The sequence below is a fragment of the Manacus candei genome, unplaced genomic scaffold (genome assembly GCF_025592945.1).
Source record: "Manacus candei isolate 608988 ecotype Guabito, Panama unplaced genomic scaffold, ASM2559294v1 h1tg000165l, whole genome shotgun sequence".
Lineage (NCBI taxonomy): Eukaryota > Metazoa > Chordata > Aves > Passeriformes > Pipridae > Manacus > Manacus candei.
The window spans coordinates 704,895-730,284 of NW_026138213.1; the positions used below are offsets into that span (position 1 = coordinate 704,895).

Sequence of the window (25,390 nt, forward strand, 5' to 3'; positions counted from 1 at the left end):
AAGTGACTTCTGCTTTCAAAACTAAATTTCTGCACATGCTTAAACTAAACCTTATGATTTCCAAAAACACTGGACATGTATTTCCTCCCCGAAAACCAACTTACACCTAAATGTGCCTCACACCAAATCTCACACAGAGTCATCATTTTGCCCAAAGATGTTATTGCAGTAGGACAGTGGAGAACAGTGTCATGGAAAGTGTGAAAGTCCTTTATCTAATAGCTTTGTGTCCAGACCACTTAAATTCAGCATGGAAAATGAGTGTTCTCTGGCAAAGATGTGGCTGAAAAACCCGACTTGGTTGTGCCTTGGGGCACAGGAATGCAAAGGAAAGGCACTGAGAATTCTTAAATTGTGTCAAATTAATTGTAGCCCTTGTTTTAGAGGTGGGTGATTTAGAAATGGACTATCTGGAGTTAATAAAAATAAGGGAAAATACATATAAAGGTGTAAGTAATAAGCAGCAGCCCAGTCTGGCCCATATGTGATCACTGTTCCTGACTAGAAGCCCAGAAACTTTTACTTAATTCATAATTCAGCTCTTGGTTATCTCATCCCCGATATTTTGAGTTTAATTTTTGCCAAGATTTTAGCTTGGCAAAGTCATATTAGCAGTGCTATCAAAATTTAATGTTTTTGAGAAATCCAAGCTTCTAGAATCCCATGGTTATAGGAGAGTCTTGGTTTTCATTTGGGAAAACAAACATCATCTCTGTCCCTCACTCTTGCAGAGAGAAGTTAAAGATAAGACCCTTAAAAGCTCAGAGAATGTCAAGCAAAAACTCTTCATGTTGCTAGATACTGAGGACTGGAAATACTGTCAATCAGCTTTCTGATTAAAACAGGTTTCTCTTGTTAATTATTACATATATGATTTCACAGCTCTCCTAAGCCCCTGCTAGTGAAACTAAAACTATAAAACTTCTTGATTGCTTGTATAATGAACTCCTGGTTTAGAATTTCATTCTCCTCTCAAAACTTGACCTTTGTCATCAAGAATTGACTGGTTTTTTATTTAATAATAGCAATGTTCTTTCTGTTCTTTTGATTATATGCATTAGCTAATTTCTGCTGAAATAACATGAAAATTATATAATTATTAATTATTAATTATGACAATAATCATACACACTCTGGTTACTCGTAATTAAAATTTGACCAAAGATTTCAGGACTTAAGCTTGAAATAAATTTTATCAACCTATATATACGGTATTGAATCAACAGTAATTAGATATATCACTTAATAGAACATCTCTATGGCTTAATATTTTGCTACAAAACCACTTCTCCAGAAATAGCCATCACAACAGGGATGACAAAAATACATATTGTGGAAAAACCAGCCTTCCTGCTCTACCCTTAGCACACCCTCATGAAAAAGGCTAAACACAAAGGATACCTGGGTGTCTCGGAAACAAATGTCTTTGACTGCCCCAAGCAGGTGAAAATGTCTTTTTTGGTGAGTTTTCTGAATGCTCTGGAGTTTCAGCTCTTGAATTTTGCGTTGTCAGAATCTGCTCTTTGTAAGACAGGGACGGTCCTCGGTGTCAGTGTAAAATGTTGAATTGGATGTTTGTACTCAGAAATGCTTTCTTGAGAGTGAAGAATCAGAGTTTTAGGCTGAAGTGGAAACTCAGGCTTTAGGATCAGTTCTTCAAATGCCTGATTCTGCAAACAACTCATGTTGTGTTCACACAAGACAGTGTTTATGCTCCAGATGGGAGAATAGAAAGGTCAGAAACATAGAATGATAGAGTGGTTTGGGTTGGAAGGGTCTTTAAAGATTATCCAGTCCCAACCCCCCGCCATGGGCAGGGACACCTTCCACCAGCCCAGGTTGCTCCAAGCCCCATCCAGTCTGGCCTTGGACACTTCCAGGGATCCAGCGACAGCCACAGCTTCTCTGGGTAACCTGGGCCAGGGCCTCCCCACCCTCACAACCAAGAATTTATTCCCAGTATTCCATCTAACCCTGTTCTCCTTCATTATAAAGCCATTCCTCCTTGTCCTGTCACTCCATCCCTTGGAAATAGTCTCTCTCCATCTTTCTTGGAGCTCCTTCAGGTCCTGCAAGGCCACAATCAGGTCACCCCAAAGCTTCTCCTCTCCAGGCTGAACAATCCCAGTTCTCCCAGCCTTTCCTCCCAGCAGAGCTGCTCCAGCCCTGGGATCCTCTTGGTTCCTGCTCTGGCCTCTCTCCAGCAGCTCCATGTCCTTGCTGGGCTGTTCCCCAGGGCTGGAGCAGCTCTGCAGGGGGGTCTCACCTGAGGGGGCAGAGGGGCACAATTCCCCCCGTGCCCTGCTGCCCACTCTGTTTTTGATGCAGCCCAGGATACTGAACAAAAAGAAAGATAAAAACTCTACTGGGGGATAAAAGATTGAAGTAGAAATGCTCCAATGTCCTGTAGCAAGAGAGACTATGTTGGATATGTTTTTACTGTAACATACTGTATGTTTTCCTTACATCTCATTAAACACTAATTCAAAATAATTAGAGCTGTTAAAAAAAATTCCAGACTACCCTGGCACATGTAAATCTGAAAATGCTGTGACTTTTAAATAACTCAAAGCAGAAACATTTTTCTCTCTATAAACCCTCCCTGCAAGTAGGAGAGAGAGCAATAGGGACACTTCAGGCTCAGACACTGGAGACAAGAAAAAGAAACCTTTAGGGAAAAGCACTCCATCACAAACCAGCCCTTTCCTAGGCTTTGTCTGCTCCTGAAATTCTTTCAGGTTAGCTTATATTCTTTTTACCCCCCCTGGAGTAAAATTTGTGGCATCCATAATTCAGCAGGTTTTGTCTGGAGTCATCTGAGGTCTCAGGATTTGTTGCATCACTGTCTCTGGAAATAAATTTGCAGGCATTTGGAGTAGAGATTTTTGTAACAAATGACGGAACATCCTTATTTTAAAGCAACTCTCCTACCTCTGGCTGTTCCTCCTGCAGGTGAATCGTGTGGAGTGAGTGGGGAGCAGAGTAAACATGATGTGCCTGATGTTCCTGATGTGCCCCTACTGCCTGGGAACATCTTAATTGGCTGTCACTCCTCTGGTTAAATGCTGGGAGGCAGCCAGCCATGCCCACTGTCAATTCTAGCCTGGAGCAGGTTCACTGTGCTCATGTCACACATTGATTGTGCTCCAGCCCTGGCAGGGCACACGAGATCCATCCTCCTGCGTAATCCGGGGCCGGGAACGTCGACTCCCTCGTTCCATTAAAGGGTTTGTACAAACTCAGGTGACCTGGAGACCTCAGAGCTCAGTCTGAGGATGAAAGGGAAGGGATTCACTCACATTCTCACTTTGCCTTTAGCAAAGAGCACATCTCTGACAGGGCTTTTAGGAATATCAAGATCCCGAGGAGAACTTTGCAGGTGCTGTCCAAGTCATCATATTGCCAAAGAAATAACCAAACCTCCCTGACATGAGTGAGACATCCCAGGGATGCCAATTAGGGGCTGCAGACAGCTTGTTTTCATTCCAGACAGCTCAGGAACAGGCTGCACATCATGACTAGCTGGGAAACAGGAGGAGAAACTCATGAAACCAGAGAGGAAATTTGTTTCAATCACAGTGGATGCCAAAATGACTTTTTAGATCCACTAAAGAGTTTGTACAAACTTGGGTGACCTGGAGGACTCAGAGTTCATTCTGAGGATGAAAGGGAAGGGATTCACTCCTATTCTCACTTTGTCTTCACATCTCTGACAGGGCTTTTGGGAATATCAGGACCCTGAGGAGAACTTTGTAGGTGCTGTCCAAGTCATCATATTGCCAAAGAAACAACCAGACATCCTTGACATGAGTGAGACATTCCAGATACCAATTAGGGGCTGCAGACAGCTTGTTTTCACTCCAGACAGCTCAAGAACAGGCTGCACATCATGACTAGCTGGGAAGCACAAGGAGAAACCAATGGAACCAGAGAGAAAATTCCTTTCAATCACAGTGGACCCCAAAATGAATTTTCTAAGATACCACCAAAGCATCATCATATTTGGCTACTCCCTAAATGTCCTGTAGTAATTCTCATTCCACAGAGTATTCTGAAGGGTAGAGGATGTTTCTCTGAATATCTAATTTTTCCTCTTGGGCAAATACACCAGCATGAACATTTGATACCTTCCTGGACTGCTTAATATTTGCTCTCCTGCCTTTCTTGCTGTGCTTTAGCTATTTGCAGGTGATGGCCTCATTTGGGTTAAAAATGATCCCCAGGGCATGGGAAGCATAAGAGCAACAGGGAAAGAAGGGAACAACAGGAAGAGAAGGGAACAAAAGTCACAGGGAAAATGATTTGGTTCCTGGTTTCATTTACATGCTCAGCTTTGGAGTATTCTGAGGTGATATGAGGCAAATTGCCTCAAAGAAATTTCAAAATTCATATGGATTTTAAGGCATTATAAAGGAATTCGTGGGCAGTTCCCTAGGGCTTGGTGCAATTATGGTGGTTTTCTATTAATTCTGTGCAAGTGTTGTGAAATAATAACTTGGGGCAAAACCTGGTCTTATTTGGTATTAATTTCTGCTTCTATATCAGCTCTAAGGGACCATCCTGAAAAATTTAGCTCAATGTTCCTTTCTAGTTTGCACTTTAAATGTTGTATAAAAATGATTCTCCCTCTATTTGTTTCTTTATTTTTATAACTTCCAAGGAAAACAGATCCCTCAATAAAGGGCTCTGTCACGATACCTCTTTCCATCACCATAAAGCTCCTACAGAAATAGGACAGAAAATATTAATACCACTGTTTCCTCACTGATGTGGCAGATCCTCTGAGAATGGAAATGCAAAATGTGACAAAAATACAGAGTTTTATCCCTGCTGGCAAAAAAAAAAATAACAGACTTTGAACAACCTCTGCATCAGTGTTCTCTCAGTGTTCTCCCTTAGTGTGATGTGAACCTCAGGTGTGTGAGGGGGGTTTTCTTGCTGCAGAAACATCCAGAAAATCTTTATGGAGGAGAAAGGGAAGAGAGCAGTTGCTGGGAACTTCATCAGAGCATTTTGAGAGAGAGAAAAAGATACAGCAGTGCAGGGAAGGTGATTGATTTTTTTTTTTCTGGAGCTGTGAAGAGATTTGAACAGAGGGAAGAGGCAAGCACAGCCCTTGGGTGAAACAGAACAGCAAATAATAATTCTGTTATATTGGTACCATGACCAAGCCATTTCTTGAGGGCTTTGAAACCCTCTAAGGCCTTGAATGCCCTTCTTTATTTGCTCAGTTCCAAGAAAAAGGCCCTGCAGTCCAAACCAGATGCCCACTCTATTCCAGCTTGTTGCTTTCCCATTCCATTTATCTCATTTTAGTCTGGATTACCTTTAAAATGGGCACTGTGTTACACTCACTGGGAATTTCCTTTCCACCTTGCAAGGCTGTTTGTGATTTATGAAAAAATATTTCAAAATGCCATGAAATCATCTGAAAATTTCATAAAAGGCTTTCATGAAGTATGAACAAATCCTCACACAAGGCAGCAATAAACCCTTTTAAGCAGCATTCTGTCTTTAAAAAGTCAGATAAAAGCAACTGGCAAGACAAACAGGCATCCTAAAGGAACTGCATTTTTGAGCTTGTGTTCCCAATCAGGTTTAAAGTGTTAAGGAGGCCACTGCTCAGACTTTTCAGAGCATTCAGGGTCTGCTTGTTTTGCCCTAACACATTTTTTTTCCTTCACCTTGTTTCAGAAAGGTTGGGAAAAGTCCAGCAAGCACCTAATGCACAGGGGAGATAGGATTTATCTGCTTCCCCCTTGGATAACAGACTCCTCCTTTGTTCAACCCCTCTTTCAAAATTATCCAACTATCCAACATCCAGGAACACCAGCTGGGGTCACAGGATGCTTCCAAGGGTGACATTGTACATCCACAGAGACTATTGGAGCAAAATTACCATCCTTACAGCACAGAGTTTCTCTGGGATTTGGGATCTTTGTACAGGGAACCTTCCACTAGCCCAGGTTGCTCCAAGTTTATCCATCCATGCTTTGGACACTTCCAGGGATCCAGGGGCAGCCACAGCTTCTCTGGGCAACCTGTGCCAGGACCTCCCCACCCTCACAGCCAAGAATTTCTTCCTGATATCCCATCTAACCCTACAGGGAATGATTCCAAAGGAAAGAAAGTGATTTGGGAGAGTAAAAAGGCAGGGAAGTGCTGCCCTAGGAACAGGCCTTCTGAACACAAACAGAAAAAAAACCCCTTCAAACAACTTTCTGATATAAATGAGTCATGAATATCCGTGTTTCTGCATTTCTACAGGCTCTGGTTAGGCAGAATAAAAGATTTCTCCCTTTTGAAGTTAGTTCTTTTAAGCTTGTGGAGCTACATCAGTTTGTGGAAAGAGAGAGTGGTTTGCCAGCATTTCATCCTGAATTGTCTCCCAGTTTCACCCACAGACAGATTATCCAGTCTGAGTGTCTCAGCTACAAGTGCTTATAGGCACCACTCCATTATCTAGATCCCATATTATGGCAAAAGCACAAACTACCTCTTGTTGGTCACATATTGAAGACAGCACACACACCCCTCTTACAAACCAGAGAAATCAAGGAAAAACTTCCCAGATATATCTCTGGGCATAATTCCTGTTGGATGAGTCTGGCACAGGCAACAATCCTGGATAATTGCACTGCATTTAGTGTGACCTTCTGTGAGCTTGTGAAGGAACACATGCACTGACCTGAATCGAGTAAATTAGGCACTTATTAAATCCAAAATAGTTAAATTCCACTTAAATAAAGCTCAGACTCACAAAGTCAAACCTGTAGCAGCTTCTTTGCTGGATTTAAATCCAAATACGGGTGATTCAAGCAGTGCATGAAGAAAATAGCAGCCCTTGTTCTGGGGATTCCTATTTTCTTTTGTTTTCTTTTTTTTTTTTAGGAGTGGGATGATTTATGATGAATTAAGAGTGAAGACAGGGCTGAATGAGATCCCTGAATGCAAGCACTGCTGTCTGGTTTCGTGGCATCATGTGAGGGAGGGGGACAGATGGATAAAGAAAGTGGTTGAACTTCCTATTTGTACTCACTCATCGACTCTGTCAATTTGGCCATCTCTGTTTCTCTTTTGGGCTTCTCCTGGGGGAACAGACAAAATGAAAAACAAACATATATATATATATATATATATAAAATATTAATACACTTGAGTGCAAGTGGCAGTGTGAGGGGAGGACATGACTCCATTACATATTTTTATTTTATCTAGGGGTTGCACTTCACTCCTGCACCTTTTTTTTTCCTCTTGTAATTCCTCAATTTTGACAACTGTGAAGCGTGAAACTTGTATTTATTTCTGTGTCCATGTGTGTGTGTCTTGCTGGAGTGATCCAAATTATTCAATCCAAGTGATAATGGAGGAGGAAATCCTGCTCTTTCTCACTCTCTGTTAAAATTTGCAAGTGTGTTAGGCCTTCCTGACAAAAGATCAACCCACAAAACAGTTTTACTGCAGGAAAGAAAGCACTTATTTAGAAATAAATAGATTTCTTACAGGAGCTGGAGTGTGTGTGTGGTACTGGGCTGACACTGAGCTGAACTGAACTGAAGTGCTGCTTCATTTATTTGAGACACGAGGGACTCCCAGTCAAACCTGCTGGGTTTTCTCACTTATACTTCGCAATTTTTTTCCATATCAATTTGTTTTTCCACTTCAGACACTTGTTGTAGCTGTTGTAACCAGGACAGAAGGCTTGGTCAAACAAGAGCCCTTGAACTTGGTGAAAATCCAATGCCCAAAACGTGCCTCAGGCAGAGTCCCAGCTCTCCACCCTCCACCCGTGTCGAGGCTGTGGGAGTGGGTCCCTTTTCCCCAAAAACCTCAGGAGGGGAGAGAATTTCCACCAAAGTAAGACTTTAATGGGCAGCAACCCCACAGAGGTGCCCTCTGTCCATGTCAGCTCTGGGACAAGGTGCAGGTTTCTGGGCAGGGTGACCTGCAGTGGCAGCTGGAATGGTTGGGGACAGGATCCAGCGTGGTGACATCTCTCTTTGGCTGGGTCTGTGCTAAAAATCAGCACTGGGGAAAGCCACAGGCTGAGAGTGGTGTGAGAATGGTCCCTGCCAGGTGTGATTAGACAGGATAGATGTGGTTTTCCAGTGCTGTTTGGCTCTGACATGAGCAGACTCTGCTGCAGAGGTGCCAGGTTGTCTCAAATGCAACTCCTCCTGCTTTATGTAAGAGAGTAGAATCATCTCATGACTTGAGAGGAGGAGAATTCTGTCCACATCTGTCTCAGAATCATAGAATCATTTGGGTTGGGAAAGATCTCCCAGCCCACAGAGCCCACCCTGTGCCCCATCCCCACCTTGTCCCCCAGCCCAGAGCACTGAGTGCCACAGCCAGGCCTTCCTGGGACACCTCCAGGGCTGGGCACTCCAAACCTCCCTGGGCAGCCCCTGCCAAGGCCTCACCACCCTTTCCAGCAGCAAATTCCTCCTCCTGGCCAACCTGAGCCTCCCCTGGCACAGCTGGAGGCCGTTCCCTCTCCTCCTGTCCCTTGTTCCCTGGGAGCAGAGTCTGATCCCCCCCAGCTACCCCCTCCTGTCAGGGAGTTTTTGAGGACAACAAGGTCCCCCCTGAGCCTCCTTTTCTCCAGGCTGAGCCCCCCCAGCTCCCTCAGCCACTCCTCATAGGACTGACTCCCCAGTAAGTACCTTATCCCAGTATTGGCTTCCATCTGGTGCAAAACCCCGAAGAATATTTTCCATACCGAATAAACCATTACTTGCACTTCAGAAATCTAGACTTCTATTAAAAAGCCCCACTGACATCTCACAGTAATGAGGAACCTTAGAATTCACGAAACAAGCAGATAAAGCTGCACAACTGTATTCATACACCCCTTAGAGCGTTTAGTATTAAAAGAAAGGTTTAAGGTTGTGTCCCAAATTTGGGTGAGGTTAATGCCCTAAGCCATGCTGACAACATCCAGCATCAGATTCCTGCACTGCTATGAAAGGAAAAAAAGGAAGGAAGGAAGGAAGGAAGAAGTAGCAGGAGAATGTCAGTTTAAAAAAATAAAAATAAAAAGGGTCCTGTATGGCAATTTTTGGCATGGCATTAATCATCAAAGGAAAGCACAGCACTCTGAAAATCATCAGGAATTTGTGTCCATGTTGCTTTATAATGTGGCCTCAAAACACCTCCTTCTGCTACAGAACTTACAGTTTATCAGGGATGAACAGTTGGGAAAGATCAGTTTGAGCCCTGGAGGTGGAAGACTGGATTTCTTAGACTAATAAAAAAGTTCTGATTTTAAACATTAATGCTTTGGTCTTGCACATTATTAAATACTTTTTACTAATGATATATAGGAGACTAGAATGACATTTCAAAGTGAAAATATTAAATATAATACATAAGAAGAAGGTAAAAAGTTTTTGAGCTTGGTTTACTGTTCTTAAAAGAAATGACCAGGACTGCTGAAGTTCTTCCTTTAGAAGGTAAAAATGTGAATCTTCTCCTCAATAGGGTGGAGTAAAAAAATCCATCCCGTTTTCCAGGCATTTTATTGAAAAATTTAATCTTTTGTACTGTTATCAATGAACTTTAGACTCTGTATGAAATTTTTCTCACAAGTTTTGTACTTTTCCCTTTCTCTAATGATCACTGGCTTGTGCACACACACACACACACACACACACACACACACACACACACACACACACAGACTGTGAAGTTCTGGAAACTAAGAAAATTTTTCCACTCATCTGTTTTATCAAAATGGGATATTTTAGGAAAGTTTGAACACCTCTAAGAAATTTGCTTTTTGATGGCAGATAAAGAAGGAATCCCATCCTGTCTGACAGAATGAGTTCTAGCAGATTAACTTGGGGGAAAAAAAAGCATTAGAACACACTTTTTTCCCTGACTTTAGCAGGTGTGTGTCTGAAAGCAGACTGAAAACAGAATAAGATTTGCTGCTTTAAAACAAAAACCCCAAACCCAAAACCAAACCACAAAACAAAGCAACAAAAGAAGCAAACAACAAAACAAAGCAAGAAAAAAAGCAAACACAGGACAGAAGTTGCCTTTAAGGGCAGACTGTGGTTGAATTCCCTCTTGGGATTGCTGGGTAAACAAGAATTGCCAGCTCAGAAAAGCAGGACTGATATTTCATCTCTCTTAACACAGTGAAGTTCATATTTTTGGGGTTTTTTGAAGAACAGAGTGATTTCTGCAGGGGTTTGAATCCATGGGCTGTTGCTGACAGTGCCTGTTCTGTGGTAAAGAACCCAAACCTTCCACAACCTCAGAGGAGCAGCAGAGACTCTGCTACCTTTGCACACCTGTGTGAGAAGTTATTGGCATCCTGAGTGCATAAAAGGCAAGAAATTCTGCTTCTCATATTTTAAATTATATGCACATAAAGAGCAAACAGCAAGATGAAATGTAGATTGTTATGTGAAGCATAACTTCAACCAGTAAAAAGGGGTATTTAAAATGCTACTTTATAATGTTTTGTACTGTTTGTGAGCTCTTTCATCAGCTGAGGGTATAAAACAGAAGCTGTGAACTCTCCTTTTCTAATGGAGTTGGGGTTTTTGGGCTTTTTTTAAAAAAAATACTTCCTTTATATCAGACAAAAGAGCCATTGCCCAGTCTCAACATCTCGAGACCTGGTGTCCTGTCTTGGACTGAATGTAACCTCAAATTATTATCATGCTGTTGCAACATTCATGGGTTTAAAGCGATGATAAAAGTGTGGCCTTCAAATCACTCTTTTACTTCTCAGCCAAAGAAAATCAGGCACTTGTGGGTGAAGCTCTCCTGGCCTGACTTCCCATGCTGCACAGGCTGCTGTGGCTCTGTCAGAGCTGCACGAGAAGTGCCAAAAAGGTGCAGTGCAGACTTAACATTTTCAGTGTCATGGAGGGGCAGAGGGTGAGGATGCATCGAATTCCAGATGGGAATCAAAGGACTGAGTGCCCGTGATACTCGTAAGGAAAAATTCTTGGGCAAGAGAGTGAATGAATTCCTTGGAATTTTTCTGGTGGAAGGACATGGGAACATCCTGTAAGTCCCTCTTCAGTGGCTGTTGGTTAGAGCTGATGCTGATTAATGAGATCATTATCTTTGTTTTCACAGAATCACATGACAGGTCAGGTTGGAAGGGATCACAGTGAGTCATCTGGTCCCTCCTCCCTGCTCCAACAGGGTCATCCCAGAGCACATGGAACAGGATTGTGTCCAGATGGGTCTGGAATATCCCCAGTGAGGAGACTCCACACCCTCTCTGGTCTCTGTTCAGTGCTGGGTCACTGCCCAGCAAAGAAGTTCTTCCTCATGTCCAGGTGGAACTTCCTGGGCATCAGTTCCTGCCCGTTCCTCTTGTCCCATTGCTGGGCCCCCCCTGAGCAGAGCCTGGTCCATCCTCTGCCCCCTCCCTGCAGCCCCTCCAGACCTGGGGGAGGTCCCCTCTCAGTATCTGCTCTGGAGGCTGAACAGCCCCAGCTCCCTCAGCCTTTGCTGCTCCCAGAGATGCTCCATCCCTTCAGCATCTCCACAGGAGAATCATCTTCCAGCAGCTCCATGTCCCTGATCCCCTCCCTGACCTGCTGGGAACTCTCTTCCTGATGCCCCCCTGGATCCCATTTGGCTCCCAGGACACACTGCTGACTCAGGGACAGTTTGTTGTCCATCAGGATGCCCAAGTCCTTCTCCAGCAGGTCACTCCTCAGCCTGTGCTGGTGCCTGGGGTTGTTCTTCCTGTATTTGTCCTCCCTGAACTTCAGGCAATTCTTCTCTGCCCATCTCTCCAACTCTCTGAGGTCCTTCTGAAGGGCTGCACAGCTCCCTGGGGAGTTTTGCTTATTTATTTCATGGCTGAAACATCTCTTGAACTTTTATCAGTTCACAAGTGTAGAGGTGCACCAGCATACTGGGAATTTGTTGAAGTAGTCTCCAACTGGCAAAAACTTTTAATGGTATTAAGTCATCTGGTTGGATACGAACTCAAATCCATTACACTCATTACACACAATTTTTGTGAAGGTTTGTTACTTTTGACAGTAATTCAATAGCAAATCCCCAGTAATTTCATTGATATTTCCTTTCAGGCAATAGCTGTTCAATCATTAAATGCAAATTCAAGGAGCAGAGAAGAACCTTTTCTGAAATTTTCGCTTGGAGTAATCTATCTCGGGGTGTCTTCAATTACTTTTCAAACTACATGGAAATGGTTTTCTGTTAGAAACACTATTAAATGGGAATAATAGAATTTCATTTAATGCTGTGTCTTTCCTACTTGTGTCATCTTCAAATGCTTTCCAGTAATGAATTAGATCCTGGTTCTCAGGCAGTGGTGTGTAGGCAAGTGCAGCACTCATTATGTGCTAATCATTTTAGCAGTAGCCTACACTCAGCTCTCAAAACCAGAGCTTGTTTTAGGTGGAGAGGGATTGTTGGGAGGAGTTGGAGCTCTTCCCTATGAAAATCACCGTAGGGATTTCCATTTCTATGTGCACACATATCCAACAACGACAAAAAAATAGCTAATAACCCATCTCTAGGACTTGTAACAATAAGTTGTGTTACTGCATTATTTTACTGTTACTGCAATTCAAGCTTGATGCAAGACTTGCTTAGATTTCTGGGAGTTGTCCAAAAATCAAAAAAAATGTTTATTTTTCCTGTTCTGCCTTGCCCATCCCAAGAAAGGAGGTTGGTCCCATCTTGTCTTCCGGAATTAACTCTTAGGGTAGGGGCTGTAATGACTCTATTTGTGCAGGCCCCAGCACAGTGTGATCCCAAGCAAATTGGCTTCATCCTCAGCTTCAGAGCTGAGGAATCCTAGCAAGTAATCCCCATTCCCTTGCACTGATCCCATGGTTTGAATGGCTAAGAATACATTTTGTGTATTCTCACAAGAGGTGATTTCAATTTGCATCAGCTGGAATGAGCTGAAAATCCAATGTTTGAATAGATGGAGTGAGCAGAGTTCACCGAGGGGGTGCCTGAGCTGGGTTCACTGGAGTTAGGGAGCAGCAGGGGTGAGTTGGGCTCATTAATGTGTTCAGAAGTCATAAAACACTCTCAGGAGCTCTGATATAAGATGTCTTACATTGAGGGAAATTTGCATTAACAGCAGGAGGAACTGAATTTATTTCTCTGGGTCTTAGAACGGAGGGTTTTTTTTTTTTTTCATTTCTCATAATTTTTGGTTAACTTACTCATCCTTCACACTCAGTCTGTGAAATATGTATGGGGAAAAAGAAAAAAAAAAATCCCTGTTTTTTTCCAGGCAGAAAATCGAGCAGCAATCCCAGAGAAGCTTGTCAAGTCCCCTCAGACTCAAATACAAAGCTCCCAGAGTCATGGATGAAATCCATTGCAAATGCATTGTCATCCTCTAACTGGGAGGAACAAATATTCCCATATTAAACAGTGGGGACAGTGTGTGGTGGTTCCGAGTGCAGGAAATCCTTTTAGCAACAGAATCAGCAGAGATAAATGTTCCTGACTGCTGCAGAGAGAGTATGAACATTTCTTAATGTCCTTGTATCTACCAGAACATGAACAAACAAAATACAGTTTCGACAAGATAAGGAGAAAAAGAAAATAATGTGTTTTCAGGAGAGAGAATATTCATATCTATGAAAGAAAAAACAGACTTTATGGTTTTGGCATTTTAAACAAGATCTAAGCTGTAGTAAGGCTCAGGTTTTCTGTTTTTACTTAACTTGAACAACTTGACAACTTCTAACTATAAAGATCTATTGCAGGGAACATGAATCGGGAAAGTTTAAGTGGTAAACTTATTTATCTATCCTTTATTTATGGTGGTAACAGTGCCAGAAGATGCAGATTATTCTACAAACAACTCTGTTTGACATTACACAGTGATAGGTTAATAAAGAAATATTTTGGGTGCCTAAAGGAGCAAAGGTGGGAGCAAAGTAACGTGGTATTATTACATGATTAAAGGCAGGTATATTTTCTTAGTTTCTTTGCTTTAGAGGGTGAAGCACAACCGCTTAATTTTCATTTCCCATTACAAAGATCCTGCAGAGAGTCTGAAGATTTATTTGATTCCCTCAGATCCCAGTAAAATACATCTATTTTAAGGCAATGAGTTGGGGGGACTAAACTCTAGGAGAGCTTCCACTTCTGTATTTTACAGCCAATGGGCTGCTTTTGAGAAGCTCAGTTTGGGTGTTCTAAACAAATTATGGATGAAGGTAATTGCAATGGAGCATTTGAGTCTTACACACAACATTTCCAGCCTGCACTGGGAAATTAGGCAATTGGAAGCATAAGCTGAAAATCAAGAATATCCTGGCAACAAAGTGGTGTAGGGATGTTGTACTGGGAAGGTTTGAAAGCTTTTTACTTAGGGTTGTTAAAACAGCATTGGACAAACCAGCATAAATCACATCTCAGCAAAAGGTGTTCAAGACAGAGTGGATAATCTTATATATGCTCTGCCATCTAAATCTCCAGGCTGCAGGTAGAGTGGCTGTGTGCAATTAATGCATGGTGGAAAAGCTCAATAATCACTGGAAATGTTCTCACCAAGCCAAAGACCTTCAGATCAAGCTCTTAAGAAACTCTATTTTCCTTTTTAGGGCATAATTCATGAATATGTTCTGAAGAGTGATAAAAGAAATGTAAGTTACCTTGAGATAACAGCAGCTACCCTACTTTAAAAAAAGAGTTGGTAGGAACCCAAAAGAGGAGATTTACCACAGAAAAGAGACTTAAAAATGCTTATCCCATCTTTTCGGCTGTTAATAATGCATATGGATAGTTTTCCACGAACCCATTGCTTCTGTGTCCCCCAAAGGGAAAATCTGAACTGGTTATTTGTATTCTTGCAGCATGAAATTCCAGATTTCAACAAGAATCACTTCAAGAATATTTACAGACTGACGATTTCACATGAAAAATATAGGTAGCAACAAGCCTGAACTAATCTAGAAACCATCATTTCAACTATTAAAGAGAATAATGATCTAATAAAATATGTTTTGTTTATGACTTGCCTTGATGCATCATAAAAATAACTCGTTAACTGAGCAGAGCAGATCAAACATCTCAGAACTGAACCTGTTTCCTTGGGTGCCTTGTGAGACTTAAATGATGAACATACAACCAGAGGAGCTGACATTTTTCTTTGTCTTGTGCTATGATCACGTTCATTCAATGAAAGTTCTGAAACAAGGACTGTCTTCAGTGCCAGGTTGGGCTCTGACTGAATAATACCAAAGTATCTCACACAGTTTCCAATTTTAGAAGCCTTTTGTTGTTAAATCTATATTAAAAAAAAAAAAAACTTCAAAAGCAGATACATTGAAAAAGAACAGGTAATGTGTCAGATGAAGCAAAAAATGCTAATAATGATAATACCTCCCTATCCTACTGAAAAATGCCTGAAAATACCTCCCATTTACTACTCCTTGAGAGAAAATCGAATTTTTGTTTGCTTAGACAGATCTTTTCCAGGACAAAAAAAAAGCATTAAAAAAGAGAAATGCTGAGGTAAACCAGCCTTTGGTTTGCCTTTACCATCAGCCTTTCAGAGCTGGCAAAGATAATGAAAGACCTGCAGCAGAAACAGCCAAAATGTTACCTTGGACAAATGTCTTGTGGTCCATGTCCCTAAAAATTTGGATATACAGTCTAATGTGGATCTTGGATGTGGGTCTCATGGTTCCTGCCACCCAAGTTCAGCCCCTAAAAATTTGGATACACAGCCTAAGCAGGTTATTTGGATTCCCTGTAGCATCAACAGGGGGAAACCAGTTCTGCCAAAGGCAAGTTATCCAGGTGTCTCAAGCAGATGAATTGCTGGTGGAAATACTCAGCTCTTGACATGAGTAAATGGAACTAAATATTAGTTCTATGGCCAAAGATGGGGTATGAAACCACCTCCTCTGAAATTGCAGTGGGATTTTTGTCTTTAAGCCCTGCTCAAGGTTTGCTCTTACCCTTCCCCTCCTGTTGCCCTCACCCCCTCACCCTGTTTCTTCATTTTGTTCTCTCCTGTCTTATCCAACCCATCACCTCTCCTAAAATGCCATCTCCCTTCCCTTTTCTCTCTATCTAACTTTATAACTAACCTTCCTTCTCCCTCTCTTCACGCTCTCCCACACTTCCAAACGAGCTGCTTGTTGCCATCACACGGTGCCTCCTCCCTCTCTACCCCTCAAACCCACACGGACTATCTACCCCCTAAATAACCTGTACAGCTCCCAGGCAGGGACTCTCTGCTGCTTGAACCCTGGGGGATCAGTGACAGCATCACCTCGAGTGTCTGGAGATATTCTTATTTTAACAATGTGCACGATATTTTATCACAGAATCACGAAGGAAGAAACCTCCAGGGTCACCCGGTCCCACCCTCATCCAGCACCACCACAATCACCAGAGTCTACACCATGTCCTCAAAGGCCACATCCAGATGCCTCTCCCAGAGACAGGGACTCCACCACCTCCCTGGGACACTGATTCCAAGGCCTGACCACTCTGACAGGGAAAATTTTTTCTAATGTCTGCTTTGAACCTGCCCTGGTGCAATTTAAGGCCATTTCCTCTCATCCTTTCCCTTGGGACATGGCAGCAGAGCCCGACCCCCCTCACTGCACCCTCCTGTCAGGGAGTTGGAGAGAGCAATGAGGTCCCCTTGAGCCTCCTCTTCTCCAGACTGTATTCTATATATCACAAAAATAATATATAGAATTAGAGCATCAATTAGAATGGTTTGGGTGGGAAGGGACTTTAAAGATCATCCAGTCCTACCCCCTGCCATGGACAGGAACACCTTCCACTAGACCAGGTTGCACCAAGTCCTGTCCAACCTGGCCTTGGACACTTCCAGGGACGAGACATCCACAGCTTCTCTGGGCAAACAGGGCCAGGGCCTCCCCACCCTCACAGCCAAGAATTTATTCCCAATATCCCATCTAACCCTGCCCTCCTTCAGTTCAAAGCCATTCTCCCTTGTCCTGTCACTCCATCCTTTGGAAATAGTCTCTCTCCATCTTTCTTGTAGCTCCTTAAGGTCCTGGAAGGCCACAATCAGGTCACCCCAAAGCTTCTCCTCTCCAGGCTGAACAATCCCAGCTCTCCCAGCCTTTCCTCCCAGCAGAGCTGCTCCAGCCCTGGGATCCTCTTGGTTCCTGCTCTGGCCTCTCTCCAGCAGCTCCATGTCCTTGCTGTGCTGTTCTCAAGGGCTGGAGCAGCTCTGCAGGGGGGTCTCACCTGAGCAGTAATATATATTATATGTATATATTATAGATATATCTGTATTATATTATACATGACCCTAAATGACAGGGAAGTGTAAGATGTCCACGAATCCAAAAGCAAAACAGGGTGGAATTCGTTGCCCTGTCGCTCTCACCCTTCTCCTGGTGCTCAGACCAAGCTGACCAAGGGTTCTGGCTGCTCATGGAGGCTCCTGCTCAGTGTCAACTGAGGCTGGACACAGAATCCATGATTCTTGTTCAAACTGATCCCCGAGGCTGTTCTCTGCAAGGGAATGCCAGGGAACTCCCAGGGGAGCCTGGGAAGGAAAAATTGCTGTCAACAAGTCCATTAGTCTATGGGATCCTGGCACTGGGACTGCCGCACTGCTGTCCCTGATTTAGCTTCTTACCCCAACGTGGTTTGTGCTGTGCCATGTAGACAAGTGTATTGTGTCTTGGGGGTTGGGATATATTTTAACTGGAATATCCAGACAAGCTCTGTGTGAGTCAGACTAAAGGTTTACAAGTCAGGCCCAGCAAATCCGTGCCTTCTTAAGGCCGTGCAGCTGATTGCACTTCCACTCTGCAGAATGTGCTTTAGCCACAGTGCCATGCAACAGAGATAATTCAAATTGCAGTAGCTTGAGTTCTTTCGAGGTTTAACCACCTCCAAAATCATGTATAATGTGATTAGAGGTCAGCTCGTGGAGCCATTGCAGCTGCTTTTAACCTAATTAAGTGTTAATAGTAATAAAATATTCATAGCTGTGAACTCCTAAAGGGAAAAAAATATGGGCTCTAAAAGAGCTGGGTTGGGATAAAGCATTTTATTCCATTACAAAGACAACAAACAGAGGTGGGGGAAGCTTCTGGCAGCTTCTCAAAGAAGCCACCCCTGTAGCTCCCCTGCTACCAAAATCTTGCCACACAAGCACAATGCAAACTCCATTTTAAAATTATGAGGAAGTTCATCATGACTCAGAAGCACAAATGTACTTCCTAAGACCTGTTTTGTGGAATTTTAATCAAGAATGAATGTGATCAGATGAAGTATTTAATTTTTTCTGCCATTAAAAAAAACCCCAAACTTTTTTTTTCCTATTTTACGTCTTTTCTCCCCCTCAGATTCAAGATTGTGCCCAGAATTCCTTCACTTATGTGCAAACCTGGTTAATAAAAAGATAAGCACCTGACAGTTCTCATCCTGTCCTATTAACATAAGTGTTCTCCCACTATGCAAACGAGATGTGATGCTTAAAAATCTCCCAAGTTTTGCAGCTTGACTTGATTTTAATGTCTGCTGCATAAATCTTCAATGTTTAACATCTCAGAAAACTCTGTGTAATTTAAGGTTACATTGATCTTTACTCACAGAAAATGGGAGCAAGATTCAGGTAAGATGTTCTACCATTACTTGATATCTTTTTGCTAAAATTTGGGTGGTTTTGTATATTTTAGAAAAGCAAAACCCTGCTTCTAGTAGTTCATACTCCAATGTATCACTTCCACACTTTCCTAACCATTCCATGGAACAGCTTGTTTTGCTTTGCAAAACCTTGATGTGCAACTTTATGGGCTATTTTTCACTTCTTTCTATTTTTTCTATCCCTTTCCATTGGAATTTCAGGTGCAGAAGCCTGGAGAACGCCATAAAAGATAGGAATATACACCCTGAGTGTGAAATTATGTGCAGGCAGAGCTGTTATCCATCTTCATGGAGCTCTGCTGGACATGTTCAGACCATGGGTAGGCTTGGCCTAGGCAGAGATGTCTCATTGCAGGGTCAGGATTTAAGGCTCTGACTTCCTCCCAGGCTCTTCTGTGGTACTTGGAAAGCCCAAAATTACAGTGAATTCCTCGGTTTCTATTCTACTGCAGAGAAATGGATTCTCCTTTTCTGAGTACACAGTAGTAAAAAGACATCTTCATTTTTCTGGCCACCCTCTGAAATCCAGTCTGATGATGCAGTTCCTCAGAGCAGAATGATTTTCACTTTGTTAGATTGATTGCTGTGGGATTGTTCAGCCTGGAGAAGAGAAGCTTTGGGGTGACCTGATTGTGGCCTTGCAGGACCTGAAGGAGCTCCAGGAAAGATGGAGAGAGACTATTTCCAAGGGATGGAGTGACAGGACAAGGGGGAATGGCTTCAAACTGACAGAGAGTAGGGTTGGATTGGATATTGGGAAGGAATTCTTGGTTGTGAGGGTGGTGAGGCCCTGGCCCAGGTTGCCCAGAGAAGCTGTGGCTGCCCCTAGATCCCTGGAAGTGTCCAAAGCCAGGTTGGACAGAGCTTGGAGCAACCTGGTCTAGTAGAAGGTGTCCCTATTCCATGGATGGAACTGGATCTTTAAGGTCCCTTCCAACCCTCACCATTCTATGATCCTGTGTTTACCATTGTGCTTAAAACAATAATTTGAATATTTAAAGCAGGGACCCCACTGCATGAGGGGAAAATGACTTATTTGGGCTGTATATGATGATGAATTTTTTCTGCAACTGGTCAGGTAAATCAGGTTTATGGAACATCAACAGAAAAACATACAATTTACAGCTCTCAGTCTTCTCCTCAGACAGACCCACAGATAAAACCTCCAGACCCACAGTGTATTGAAGCCCAGATTGACATTTCAGTGTTCCAGCCCCTTGTGAGAGGGTTCATCCAAGACTTCTGGGGATCCCATTAAATCACACCTGCCTTTTCCACATCATTCCATACTTGCTTACAACCTGGCCTTCTTAAAAGTATAATTTACCTTCTACTTATCTAGAAACTTTATAATTCAGTTTTAATAGACTGTTTGTGTTGCTACTAGTGAAGGAAGTTTCTGACACACATAATTCCCAGAAACATCCCTTATTACTGTTTATTTTTTTCCTCTTCATGTAAAATGAAGGAAAACAAAATATTTTCCCTCTTACATTTTCTTGTCTTCTCATTTTTATGAAAACTGGTCTTTTAAAGCTTGATGTTGCTCTTCAACGTGTCAACAGTCACTGGTATTTTGTGTCTTTCTCATAATCCTTCCTTGGGAGTTTTTGCACTAAAATTAGGACAAATGTCCAAATTTTCCAAGCTACCAAGATTTTCTGATCCTGTTTAAGGTGTGGGTGATGAGGAGCTTTGGAAACCAGGCTCTGGGTGTTTTAATAGAGTCATTATCCCTGGATGTTGTCACAACAGCCAGACCCTTTCAGTGCTTCGGATCCAAATGGAAAATCACATCCCAAATTACAATAAATGGGGGTTCATGCAATCAATCATCAGCACAGAAGGCACTTCAGTTTCCATGCTCTTTTAGTTCTGTTTTTCTCAACTGAGCCTGTCAACAAGGGGACTAATTAATGATTTTTCTAATATGTACACCTGCCCATGAGGAGCCACCAATTCTTTGTCTATAGAGAAAACTCTAAGGCAATTACCTTTTTTTTTTTTCTACTGCTCAGATCCTCAAAAGAGAGGTTTTTCTCACATTATCAGACAGGCAAGAGCCCTCTAGCACTTCTGGATAATTTTAAATTTTATACTTAGGAGAGGTTCCTTTTTGAGTTGTTTTGGGTTTTTTTTTTCTGTTTATGGTCTCTATTCTACCTTATCCAAAAGGTCATCTCATTTCCAAAATCCCTCCTTTTGTGATTTTAGGAGAATTTTAGATTCAAGGACAAAGAAATTACTAAACTGGTCCAGAAAATTACTTTATTATACTCAAACACATAATTAAAAGTAGTCAAGAACCACTGGATTTATCACATCACAGCTCCACTTCCAGAAAATGTGCACAGAATTTTAACTCTAACACTTTATAATTATCTCATAATTCCTTGTCGGAAAAGAAACAACCCCCTGCACCTTTTGAGGGAATAAATTCTGTCTTACTTTGAGACCTTTCAATGAATTCTTTGGCACAACTTTTATTATTATGATTTTAATCCCTTTCTTCTTTTTCCCTAACACAATGCAGCATGTTCTTTATTACACATTTTATGCAGTATCTCCATTACTGAAAGTCTTGAAGACCATCTGAGCCAGATTAGAGAAATTGGGAAGAGTCACAAACCATGAACCCACTCCCTGCTCTGTCTCCTTCTCTGATCCCCTTCTTGGCAGATGCAGAGCCAAATAAAACCTTCCCTGTGTTTTGCTTGTACATTTTGTTGAAATGCATCGTGATTTAAACCTGATTTCTTTGCTGTTTTCTGAATCTGAAGGTCTCTGATCTACAGAATGTGTTGTAATTGAAATATGTGGTTTTTCCTTCACTGCTCTTTCCCTTCTTGTTCCTGCTGCTGATTTTAGTGAGCCAGAATTTTGGGCTCCTCCTTCAGGGCCTGTTCTACCAAGCACTGAGTGGTCCTTTATTCTTCAAGAGATTGGCAGGGCTGCTTTCTGTGGGAAGAAACATCAGATTTTGGCTTTCTGTAGTTAGTCCAAAGGAAATCACTTGCTTTTAGGCAGAACCAGCTCATGCTGCAGGAGTAGGGGAAATTAGAGAATGGCCTGGGTCGGAAGGGACCTCAAAGGTCATCTCATTCCAAACCCCCCTGCCATGGGCAGGGACACCTTCCACTAGCCCAGGTTGCTCCAAGCCCTGTCCAACCTGGCCTTGGACACTTCCAGGGATCCAGGGGCAGCCACAGCTTCTCTGGGTAACCTGGGCCAGGGCCTCCCCACCCTCACAGGGAAGAATTCCTTCCCAATATCCCATCTAACTCTGCCCTCTGTCAATGTGAAGCCATTCCCCCTTGTCCTGTCCCTCCATCCCTTGTCCCAAGTCCCTCTCCAGCTCTCTTGGAGCCCCTTTAGGCCCTGGAAGGGGCTCTCAGGTCTCCCTGGAGCCTTCTCTTCTCCAGGTGAACCCCCCCAGGTCTCCCAGCCTGGCTCCAGCCCTGGGATCAGCTTAGTGGCCTCCTCTGGACTTGCTCCAACAGATCCAACAGATCCATCTTTCTTGTGTTGAGGGCCCCAGAGCCAGACACAGCCCTGCAGGTGGAGGCACACAGGGGAAGGTCATGCCAGATAGGGGAGAGGAAATATCATGTAGGGGTAGAAATGCTTGAGGGATCTCAAAGGCCTGGAAAGGCAGGGGAATCCCGTTATGCAAAGAGGGGAGGGCTGCACCGGAGAGGGCAGATCCAGGCTGGGATTGGAGGCAGGATGGCTGTGTCAGCAGGGCAGGATCTGCTGAAGGGTCTAGAAGCAGGGGAAGGGTCTGGAGAACATGTCCTGTGAGGAGCAGCTGAGGGAGCTGGGGGGGGTTATCTGGAGAAGAGGAGGCTCAGGGGGGACCTCATTGCTCTCCCCAATCCCCTGACAGGAGGGGGCAGGGAGGGGGGTCGGGCTCTGCTGCCATGTCCCAGGGGAAAGGAGGAGAGGAAACGGCCTCAAACTGCACCAGGGCAGGTTCAGGTTGGAGATTAGAAACAATTTTTCCCTGCAGGAGTGATCAGACCTTGGAATAAGTGTCCCAGGGAGGTGGTGGAGTCCCTGTGTCTGGGAGTGTCCCAGAGGTGTCTGGATGTGGCCCTTGGATACATGGATTAGGGGTGATCCTGATGGTGCTGGGTGAGGGTGGCACTGGATGACCCTGGAGGTCTCAGCAAACCTTGATGACTCCATGATTCTGTGATGTCCCAGAGGAGCCAGTCACCTGCTGGGAAGCACTTCCCCAGCTCGGCCACGGTGCTGAGCTGTGTTTGGCACCTGAACAGGTACCTGTGTGAGATGTTCTGTGTGAGGGGCACCTACCCCCTCAGATCTGTCTCAGCAGACTGGACACTGTCTGGTGGGTTAGTGTGGGATATCTGAGGAAAAGCTGAAACAAATCAGCTTTTGGAATTTAACTTTAGGCCTTGAATTCCCCAAAGGCTTCCACTTGCTGGATGGAAGGGCATGAAAACAGCTTAATGGGGAGGAGACCTGAATAAAATCACTCCAGAAATGAGATAATCTTTCAAGAAGATTACATGGACATGTGCAACATGGGCATACAAGTCATTTTTGGGGGGATTTTTTAGGGCTTTTTTTTTTCCCCAGCCAAAACACTGGCACTCAGATGGATGAATCACTGCTCTTATCTGGCAGTGCTGAAGGAAAATCTAAACTGGTGACTTCTTCTTTGCACTTTAATGGAGACACTACAGCAAAGACTGGAATTTGATGTGACTGAAAGAACAAGGTCTAATCTCTTATGTTGGGAGGCACTGATGTTAACACCTTTTTTTGAGCAATTTCTGTATTGTTGTGGCTTTTTAAAAAATTTAAAATGCAATATATTTATAAATAACGTCAGGACTGCCTCTTTTTAATTCTGTTTTTCTACTGAAATAAGTCTGTTGTGACTATGGTGCAATCTCCCCCCTCTTCTAACAGCATTTCTACAGTTTTGAGATTGCTTTCAACCACATTTATCAGTAGTTAAAGGTTTCAATCCAATTATTCTATTTCAATTTTATTCCAATTTCAATTTCATTTCAATTTCAATTTCATTATTTTTTTGGTATTTCTTTTTTAAATTGGCAGCTGAGGAGGAGCCTTTGGTACAAGGCAGTGGAGAATTCACACGGGACGGTTCCATGGAATTTGTGCCTTCTGTTGCTCCAAAAAAATCGCCCACAGATGGTGGAGAATATGCACCTTCAGGGCCTCAAACAGTGATAATTCTGTGATTCATTAAACTTAAGTATCTTCCCTGAAGGTCTTGGTGAGCTGTGAGAGTCAATAGATTTACCCCTGGGGCCCAATTTCAGCTCTAGATTAATAGTTGTCTTTGGTGTATTTGGTTAAGTTTTAAATTTTTAAGTCTGGGCTAAAATTTTTAATCAGGGAACAATTTATATTTAAATGTGTTGCACAGCTCTTTGTTTCTGTGCAGTTCTTTGTATTTCTCATTTTGCTGCTACCAAGTTGTGTCCTCCTTACTCCAGAAGGGGCAGGAATAACTCACTGTGTAACTCTCCTGACTAGAATGGATTGTTTTAATTTTATTTTTTTTTAAATGGATTTCAGAATTACAGGGAATCTCAGAATTAAGGGATCTCAGAATTTACATCACCCATGAAAAATGAGGTTGATTTCTCATCCTATCCACCCCCAAGTTGTTCAGTAGTAGAACAAGAGCACCAGTTTGATATAAAAAATGCATTAATTAATCAATCCATTTCAGAACTTAGTTTAATACTGTTTTCTTCCTTCTGTAACAGTATAAATTCCTTTTTTCCAGTACCTCCTGAGATGACCTTCTGCTGGCTGCACAAAGCACATTCAGTGCTGTATTTTTGGCTAAGCTGAAAATTATTGGTGGTCTAGAATCCTTGACAAGGTCTGTCCAGCTGCTTTCCAGCTTTCAACGTGGATTAAGGCAGGAACAGTGCAAGGAAAGCAGCTGCACACCTGTTAAAGCAGCTGGTTCAGTGCCACACAAATCGTTCCTTGGTGGCACGATGGAGAAGGGCAGGAGGACCTGCATGGATAAAACACTTCCATTATGGACAAAATACTTCCATTATGGATAAAATACTTCCATTATGGAAGGCTACTCCTGAAATGAAAAACCTCCATGAAATTATTAAGAGCAGGTGCAGGTGGATGAAAGAATGGATGAGGAGAGGCAGGGAACACACCTCAGGGGTTCTCTCCCCTGGTGTTTCTACCAGTACAGAAAGACCAGTCCAGACTGGATCAGAATTAGCAAAGGGTGAATTATTCTTTTTATTTTTAAAGTTTTGGGCTTTTTCTGCTCGTTGGGACAGCTCAAGACAGATTGTGTGATGACAATCTTATGTGTGCTGTTTGAATATAAAACAGGGATGGGATCCAGCAGCATGTGTGTACATGGTGCAGAACAAAATGTTCTGTAAACCTTGAGAGAAAAGTGTGTGTCCTTGCCAGAAATACACACCCTTGAAAGACATAAAAAGCTGTTAATATGTGTGTAGTCTATCAGGAGTGGAAATTGAGAGAGGGAGGTGAGATTTTGTGGCCTCTACTGCCATTTATCACTTTCTTCAAAGGGACTGTAACCCCTGAAAACAGCCAGTCTCCTTCTAGGAGAACCCAGGTTGAACTGCTGAGCATCCCGAGGGGAATTCATTCATCTTTCTGCCGGGCTTTGTGAATTATTTAACCCCTTCGGGGCTGCTCAGAAGGACTTTTGGTTTAACCCTGAAGGTTGCACTGATTGGAAAAGGCACCT

At 42.9% G+C, this 25,390-nt stretch overlaps 1 protein-coding gene across 2 annotated transcripts in view; it reads right to left on the reverse strand.

Moving 5' to 3' along the window:
* The window catches only part of LOC127463519 (G protein-activated inward rectifier potassium channel 2), a 165,155-nt gene that overhangs the window by 107,724 nt on the left and 32,041 nt on the right, over nucleotides 1-25,390 (reverse strand). The window contains exon 2 of one of the 2 annotated variants that reach the window (XM_051773052.1): nucleotides 7,040-7,088. The exons of the other annotated variant lie outside the window; for it this stretch is intronic. Within the exon in view, the coding sequence (XP_051629012.1) occupies nucleotides 7,040-7,064 (25 nt within the window). The 5' untranslated portion in view covers nucleotides 7,065-7,088. The remainder of the gene's footprint in view (nucleotides 1-7,039; nucleotides 7,089-25,390) is intronic. 2 annotated transcript variants of the gene reach the window in all.